At 32.0% G+C, this 9,067-nt stretch overlaps 1 protein-coding gene across 1 annotated transcript; it reads right to left on the bottom strand.

The window, feature by feature from the left end:
* Positions 1-2,748: 2,748 nt before the first annotated feature.
* LOC107914916 (TPR repeat-containing thioredoxin TTL4) lies at positions 2,749-6,588 on the bottom strand. Its single transcript, XM_016843970.2, has 5 exons — positions 5,282-6,588; positions 5,012-5,207; positions 4,753-4,925; positions 3,286-3,619; positions 2,749-3,187 (listed from the first exon to the last, which is right to left on the bottom strand). Exons 1-5 carry the CDS (start codon positions 6,208-6,210, stop codon positions 3,056-3,058), a joined length of 1,764 nt encoding a protein of 587 aa, XP_016699459.2. The 5' UTR covers positions 6,211-6,588; the 3' UTR covers positions 2,749-3,055.
* Between the last annotated feature and the right edge of the window lie 2,479 nt (positions 6,589-9,067).

Genomic DNA, 9,067 nt, shown 5'->3' with positions numbered 1-9,067 from the left:
TAGACTTATGACATATTTTAACCTTTATACTACAAAACATTTATTATTAATATATTTATAATTGTAATAAATATTTATTATTAAAGTATCAATATTGAATATTTTCAATAATATGTGAATAATATTATTTCAAATTATTATTTTTAAAATTTATTATTAAAATAAAATTGAAATATTAAATAATTTATTAAAATAATAAATTATATTTATTATATTAATAATTTATTATATGACTAAATATAAATAATTAAATATGTATGTTTAATAATATTGAAAAATATCATATTTTAAATATTTTTAAAAATAAAAATAAAAATTTATTATCAATATAATAATATTTAGCTTGATTTAAGTTAATTTTTAGATAAAAATAAAATTATCTATAGTTGAGCTCTTTTCTGGAAAATGACTTATGCTTTTCAAAATGGTAAGTCATTTTACAGGAAAAATGACTTATTTTACCTTGACCTGTAAGTCATTTTCCGTTGGCTAAACTATTTTCTGCAAACAGAGGAAAATATAGAAAACATTTTCCATAAAACCTTTACATGTAAACAAACGGACATAAGTTTGTTCCTTCATCATCTCAATCCCACATACAACAAAATGAAAAGGTAGAACGGTTAGGAATAGAGGTTTAAGATTTGAGGGAGGTTTTGGGTAATGTTTTAATGTTACTTAAAGCAAAGTTTCCTGACGGCAATGTGAATGTTCTAACTGTTACTCGTGTGCTCAACAAAGAGGTAATATAGTTTAGGCTTTTATTTATTATTTTATGTAAAATTCTGAATATTGAAGATCTTTTCTTCGTAATAATTTTTAGGTACCTAATGATAGTAGTGGTCCAAATTTATCACAACGTCCGAAAAACCGATCTTCAAATTACATCATCAACTTGATGAAGATGAAGATGATTAACTATGTCATAACTTCATTGTTTTATATTAATTTCATTATTTGGTTTCTTTTAATTCATATATATACATATTTCATTTTTATAAAGGTGATACTCCAGAGGAATATGTGAAAGACTATATTTGGACTGTATAGTTGGTTTGGTTGATGACAAACTGAAGATGAAGATGGTAAACCATGTCATAACATCATTATTTTATATTGATTCCTTTTAATAAATATACAATTTTCAATTTCATACAGGTGATCCATAGGAATATGTGCAAAGCTTTTGGACTATATATTTGGTTTGGTCGATGACTTTTTAATCTGGACTATGTATTTGGTTTATGTATATTTGGACAATGAACTTTGTTTGGATTATAAATTTTGCTTAGTTGGATTTTAAATAAAGTATGTTTGGGTTATATGTAGGATTATATTTGGACTATGTTTAGATTATGTTTGAGTTATATATATTTTTTACTTTAAATAAAGTATATAGAATTAAAATTTTAGAATGAACCAAAAAATCTAAAATTTTAGCAATTGGATACTATTCACAGTTTAAATTATCGTTATATGTTTAAGGATATTATTGAAAATTCATTTATAGAACATTTACCGACGGTCCATACTAGCTATAAGTTCAAGGAGATTATAGGAATTTCACTCCACTGCCCTTTTACCAACAGCAGCGTTGATATAGCAGATAATGTCTCAAACTGTCGATATAGACCTTTATAAAAGGGTATATAGACGTTACATGTTTCAACCCTTTTGACTATCAGAATAAAGTTATTAGACCTATATTGACGGAGTTTTATTTTGACAATTTGTAGTAATTTGTTTGTAGTGATTTACATTATAATTCCGTAATCATTTAGTTATTATTATATTTTAATGTAAAAGTTTTAAACATTTTAGCAGAATGAATGTTCAACTTCCTTTTAATTTTACAAATGCGGTTAGCATCTCGATTTTGTTTAACGAAATTAATTTTATTATCATATAAGTTTTAATTACAATTTAATCATAACTAAATTTTACTAATAGTAGGCATGTCCACCGAAACCTACTTGTCTATGCCGCAAGTTAAGTCTGTCAACATGTCCATGCGAAACTAAAGCTTCAATTACTCCGTGCCTTTTTTAAACTAGCATTAAGATTTGATTGTTTTCCTATGGAATATATTATGTAAATAATTTACAGACAGCATACATACAAGAGAACCATCCCATTAATTTACACCATATCAGCATTTATTTCCATTTCATCCCAACTAAAATTGATAGAATAGATGATGGTGAAGAAGAAGACAAGAAATTTAACATTTTCAACAAGACCTAAAGAAGCGAGTAAGAGAGTCATTAAGCAAACTTGGGAAGAGAAATGAGAATGTTGGTGGGATCATCAATTAAGAACGAGGATTGCTCAAAAACAAATCAATTAAGTCCAGTGAGATTTGGGTTAAATTTTGATCAAACAAGAAAAGGTTCATGTGCAGGCATGGTGTTGCAATTATGCAGCCACTTTCAAGAAGAAAAAAAAGTGATGATATTTTCTATGAATTGCTTTGAGACCCAAATGGCGAAATAAACAATCAATCTTTGATCAGATTTAGTACTGCATTTATATTTTTTTTATGAATAAAAAATGCAAATTTTCAATGAATATGCAGGTCTCCCAAAGAGCAATACCCAATAGGGTTTTTTTACAAAGTTTTTAGTTGTTTTTATTTTTGCCTAGTTGTAAGTGTGGCATGGAAAAACAAAGTGATATGGATAAATTTAATTGGTTGGGCCTATAAGTGATATGGTAGAATAATTTTTCATACACATAAAAATCAATTTGTTACGAAATAGTAAAGGTCACATTCTGAGTGATATATCAAAATTTCCCATTCAAATTCCTCGCAAATAACAAAAGCAACTTTTTTGTTCCATCCTAGAAGACGATCTTTTTTTAACCCTAATTTAACGTTTGCTGCCAAACAGGCGACCATACATCACGAAATCCTAGTCGGCTTGGTCCCTTTGTTTCGATGCAATTAAGCTTTCTCTTTTCTTTTTCTTTCTTTGTTTCAGTTTTGTCCATATGTCTGGCCCATATCTTTGGTGTTCATAAGCCTCGTACTCATCCTACACTATCTTCTTTGTCTTTATACAACTTCACCATTTTGCTTGTTGAGTTGCATTTGAGCCTGGGACAATCCCTTTTTCACCTCCTCGTTCTCTGGTGTTTCCCTTACCAAAATTGTGTAGTCTTGTATTGAAGCTTCCCATTTCTTCATCTATATTACATGTATCAAGTTGAGAATTATTAATATTAGATTATGGTACAACACAATTATTTAAAGTGTTGGGCAAGCAAGTTGTTGGAGTGTGTCACCTTGAAATTACAATCCGCTCGTCGTAGTCTAGCCTTGGTGTAGGCAGGGCGGAGGTTGAGGGCAAGGGTGCAGTCATCAACTGCCTTTTCCAAGTGACCAAGTTTGGACCAACAAGCGGCTCGGTTGCACAACAAGACGGCGTTGTGGGGATCATGCTCCAGCCCTTCCACGTATGCCAAGCATGCTTCAGAGAATTTTGATGCCTTGAAATGCTCATTGCCGTTGGATCGAGCGACCGCCACTGCTCTCGCTTTTCGCATTACGGTGTTCGCTTCTTTGTTGTTCGGATCCAGCTTAATGGCTCGTTGAATCGCCCCCAATGCTTCATCAAATCTTCACACCATCATTTAAAACAACAACGTTATTAGCTGCTTAACAATACTATTTGAAAAATCAATTTTTTAAATGTTCTAAATTTGCCATTTTATTGATAATGATTAAATAAATTTAAGTTAATGGTCAAAATTGCATCTTCTATGTATCTAAATATTCAACTTGACAAATTTAATCCAATTTATTTATGATCAACAGGTGTCTTTCATTTTATAATTTAAGACTAATCCTATTCAGTTTGAAGGTGATATACAAGTATAGTCCTTTCAATAATTACGATATCAAAATTTAAACTTTGTCTAAATAATTAAGATATGGTAATCATAAATTATCTTTAAACCTTAACATCAAATAAGTTTGAGTTCAAATTTATATATTAATCTTTTTCCTAACCTAAGGTTATCTTTAAATCTTATCATAATTTTTGTTTATTCAAATTTTGCATAAAATAAGCTTAATTTTTTTTATAATTTTTAATAAAATTAAAAAATTATATAAAATTTAAGTTTGAACTCCTGTAATTAACGTAGTGATGAAGGATTGTTCATCTATAAAACCTACTCAGGTTCGAACTTCTGAAACTTCTGAAAGATTAAGTGGTAGATCTATATAGGAAAATTTCCAAGGCTGTCTGAATTTTAATAATAAAAAGAAGGGCAATTATGTAAAAAGCCCTTAGATGCAATTATGGATAAAACTAAAACAATGTCAACCTTCAACACAACTGAAAAAACAAAGTGGGAAAGTAGGTGGCTTGTCATAACATTCACAGTAATTAACCCTAATCCAATCATTTATGTGCAAATTTAGCCCATTTGGTAGGTAAAGATTAAATCTTGCTACCTCTAACCTTTACGCTCTTTTTGTTTGCTCTTTTTCCAACAGAAGTTCGACTTTTGAGTTGTTTTTTAACATTCATTAAGCTTAAGATCACATATTCCCCACATTTCTCTATCATCTCATCAATCACCTTTATCTATAAACCGTTTATGCTTTTAAAAAAAGTTATTGTAATTTAAAAGCCCCAATTAACGTGTTATTTACCAATTAAAAATAATTAAGGAATTATTTTTTTCTTGAATTTATTCAAACAAAATTCTTCTTGAAACAATATTGAAGAAAGAAACACCAACCTGCCGGCGGCCATATCCACCTGAGCTCGAACAACCAGCAAATTGGCGTTACCAATTGGGCCAAAGTATTTATTTAAGTCATCAAAATTGAAAATTGGACCTCCCAATAATGTTTTATCGGCATCTTGGTGTCTGTGGAGCTTCAACAAGGCCTCAGCTTTCAATGAAAATATCTTAACAAAACCAAGAAAGCAAAGTTATATATAAAATTTATACAAGAGATCATAATATTGCTAAATTTTGATAAGATGTAAGTTACCTGTGGAGCTGAATCTGCACCATCATTAATGGCGGAATCTGATTCTTTTAGCAAACTGTTCCAATCTCGTCGCCTTTTAGCTTCAGTACATTTGTTTAAATGTGTCTGAACAGTTCTAGCTTTGGCAATGTCATCTTGATCAGCCTCAAGGCCTGCATGCTTGTAGTGATATATAGCTTTCTCCACATCCCCTAATCTATACAATTACATATGGGAACTAATGAGTTGAGTAATATTATATGAGAAGAATTTGGGTTTGTTTTTGGTTACCTGAGATATAAGTTAGCTAAACGATGGTGAGCTCTGTGATAATGAGGTTCAATTTTAATGGCTTCTCTGCACTCGAAAACTGCTTCAAGAACCCTTCCCAAAGCTGCTAAAGCTGCACTTTTGTTGCTTCGATAAGAAGCTTTATTGGGATCAATAGCAATGGCGGCTTCATACAAAGCCAAAGCTTCTCCGAACCTCCCATTCTTATAATCTTCATTGCCCATGAATTTCAACTGTTCGGGATCCATTCTGGTTGAAAGAGCTCGACAAAGAGAAGCTGGTTGTTGTTGTTCTTCCTTGCGTTTTTCTTCAACCGGTTTCTTCACTACATTTCCCATTACGGTGTTGGGATATTTCCCATTAGGCGTCGAAACATTGTCCTTTGCAACGTTATATGAATTGGTGGTAGTGTTCCCTCCTGCAGCAGGTTGCCTCAAGTTGCCTAAATTGCCATAAATCATCATGTTACTGGATGAAGCTCGAAGGAGATTGCTGTTGCCTTTGGCTTTTTGATGATCGACGATCATGCTTTCGAGCTCGCCGGAGATACTAATGGTTTCCTTAGGCATCTTTCGACCAAGGTTGCCGTTGCCATATCCTTGGGTAGCAGTCGTTGTTGCTCTACTCGGTTCTACAACGGGTTTCTGAACCAGGTTTTGCTGGTGGGGCTTAGGATGATTTGGGACCGATTTCACGGAGGGTTTTGATGGCGGCGCTTCCGGTCCGAAAAACTCCGTCTCATCAGAGCCACTTCGCCGCCGCTTTGTGTTTGAGTTGGCTGCAGTTTTGTCGTTGATGACGTTGTTGTTGTTGTTAATAATATGCAAAGAACCTGTTGAAGTAGTCCTCCTAGGCCAAAAATTACGCTTCCCAAATACTGCATTTAATATCCCACAACCTGATCTCCTTTCCGGCGAAAATTCCTCCATGTTTTTGCTGCTCAACTCTCTGATAACAATGAAGATTTTCTTATAAACAAAAAATGGTGAATTTTGAAGCAATTAAGTAGCCAAAACATGAGTGATTTTCAACATGAATTGTAAAACAAAAGAATGCATGAGAGAGAAACTATCTTGATTTTGCCTATCTTTTGTCATTCGTCTTAAAAGATGGTACGGAATAAATGATTAAGATTCGCAAAAAGAGAAAAAAAAGTTTGAAAGAAAAGAGAATAATGATTTACAGTTGTTTTGTTTTTATTAAAATTCCAAGTGTTCTTTTTTTTTTTTTGGTTTTGTTTTATGTCGTATGATGAAGTTTATAGAAGAGCTTGAGACACGGTCCAAGATTAAATGAGGATCTCTAAATCTTTAGAACTTTTTAAAAAATGAAGGTTTACCCTTCATTATGTATTTGGGGATATTTTTTTATGTAGGTTTTGTTGTAAAAGCCAGCCAAGATAGTGTTCTTCATGACCAAATTATAAGAGAAATCATAGACAGGAGGGACGTCTTTATGTTGGTTGGGTTTTTCTGTTAAGAAATAAAAAACACAGAAAAATGTGTGAAATCTATTACTTTATTATGGCCAAAAAAAAAGAAAAAAAATCTATTAGTTTATTAATCCAATATAAAATATAACCACAATTTCTTTTATTTTCTTTCATTTTTTTTATATTCTCGGTTGCGAAAATTATTTTTTTGGGAATATACTATTATAAAATAATAAAATTTCTTATTAGAGGAAAATTATATTTATATTGTTAATTATTTAAGTATGGAACTAAATAGATGTCATAAGTCAACTCAACATCAATTTAATTAAATAAATTACTAAAAATTATATTTTTAAACAATTAATATATACTAATATAAGGTATTTATGTATTTTCATACAATTATAAAATTTAACAAAAAAATAACTTTAAATTAAGAAAAAGAATTGACTGTAACATCTCAAGATAGGGCCTGGAATTTTGGACTTCGCAAGCAGGGGGTTCGCCAGTGGTACGACGAATTGGTGAATGTCAAAAGACTTCTAGTAGAGTACGCCAGCAAGATCGGTGAGCAGTATGCACCTAAGGACATGGAAAGGAGGGTTCGCCAACAGGTTTGGCAAGCTGCGGTTCACCAGTATAAGTTGAGTTATACTTGAACCAGGAAGTTGACTTGTTTTTCAGTTAGAATACTATCCATACACGTAACCTTTTTCCTAAGTCAAGTAAGGTGTACTAAGAGTACTGAAACACTTAGTGCCTATAAATTAAGTTCTTCCCATGGAAAGTTCTCTCATTGATTATTCTTTTTGCCAAGCCTCTATTCTGAACCAAAGTTCTTAGAAACCAAGGTAAGCCTCTATGCTACTAGGGTTAATTTTCCAGGAAACTAGGTTCGCTCGTATGTTTGAATTTTGTGTGCTTGTTAAGTAATTTGTGCATGTTTATGTATGCTGCGAACTAGCCAGACCATCTACTAGCAAGGACAAAGGAAAACCAAAACTTGTTTAAATTCTCAGCTAATCGGTGAGTGTTCAAGGATCACTATTTGTATGTGAACCATTATGTTTTCAGGAGTTTAGGGTTTTTAAAAACTAAGTTCCAAAACTAATGTAACAGTCCGTTTTTCATCTGTGTCGAAAATAGTGGTTTTAAGGCCACCAAATTCGATGAGTAAGTTCATAAATATTAAATAGTAAAATATGGTTTTTAAAAGGTTTTTGATGTGATAATTTATGTTTGATAATGTAACACCCCTAACCCGTATCCGCTGCCAGAACAGGGTTTCGGAGCATTACTACCATTTGCAGATCACTTAAAAAAATTAAAATACTTACCGATTCAATGCATCATATAAAATAAATATATTACCATTCAATCAACAGTTTGGCACTTGTATAAGCATCAAACAACAACATTGTTGGTATACTTGCACATATCTCATATAAATTCAACATTGATATATCTATTTTCTCGACATGTCGCACTTGAGTTTAATAATAGTTTCAATTACATAATTTCCTTCTATCAACATATCAAAGATAATCATATATGTACATGTCATTAAACATATCATGCTATTACCGTTTCTTCACAAGCATATATCATTCATATCATTATATCAATATTTTATGCTTCATCATTTCCATATATTTTATGTATATTTATTCTGGTAATAGCTTATATCAAACTTAACATAAATTATATTCCATGTACTTATACTTATTTCGTTTATCCATTTTCATAATTATTTCATACAACGCTTTTGTACATATATTTCCATATGATCAGTTCTTGTAAACATTTCACACAACCATTTCATATAACAATTCATCATTTGATACATTTTACCTGAATATCAATTGTTCAACAGATGTTATAGCGTCTCCCATCCACGGTCTTATTTATCTTTGACGTGATGCCATAGTGTCTTTCAACTATGGTCTTACTCATTTTCTGTCATGTTGCCATGGTATCTTTCAACCATGGTCTTATTCTTTTCATGTCACGTTGCCATGGTATCTTTCAACCATGGTCTTACACATTTCATATCAGAGAGCACACTCCCGCGAACCTCATCCTTACAGTGGGATTACCAGTCCAGGCTAAATCCCCTGTAATATAAACTCATAGAGTATTGTCGGGATTACCAGTCCAGGCTAAATCCCCTGCAACGACAATTACTCTAATGAGCTTGGATCTGAATTACCAGTCTAGGCTAAATTCAGACCCTAATTCGGATTACCCGTCCGGGCTAAATCCGTTTTACACATATTCTTCGGGAGGGCTATATCAGGATAGGATCACCCGTCCGGGTTAGATCCTTTTTACTGTCAATTCCTTTTCAGAGA

Source organism: Gossypium hirsutum, chromosome A10 (assembly GCF_007990345.1).
Source record: "Gossypium hirsutum isolate 1008001.06 chromosome A10, Gossypium_hirsutum_v2.1, whole genome shotgun sequence".
In the NCBI taxonomy this organism is placed as follows: Eukaryota; Viridiplantae; Streptophyta; class Magnoliopsida; order Malvales; family Malvaceae; genus Gossypium; species Gossypium hirsutum.
Note: the sequence above shows the minus strand (reverse complement) of the source record. Positions and strands in the feature narration are given on the sequence as shown.

Coding starts and splice junctions, on each gene's coding strand:
- LOC107914916 (XM_016843970.2), bottom strand. CDS start 6,210: ATGGAGGAATTTTCGCCGGAAAGGAGATCAGGTTGTGGGATATTAAAT. Junction 3,620..4,752: donor GTGGATATGGCCGCCGGCAG/GTTGGTGTTTCT, acceptor GATGGTGTGAAG/ATTTGATGAAGCATTGGGGG. Junction 3,188..3,285: donor GAGCGGATTGTAATTTCAAG/GTGACACACTCC, acceptor CATGTAATATAG/ATGAAGAAATGGGAAGCTTC.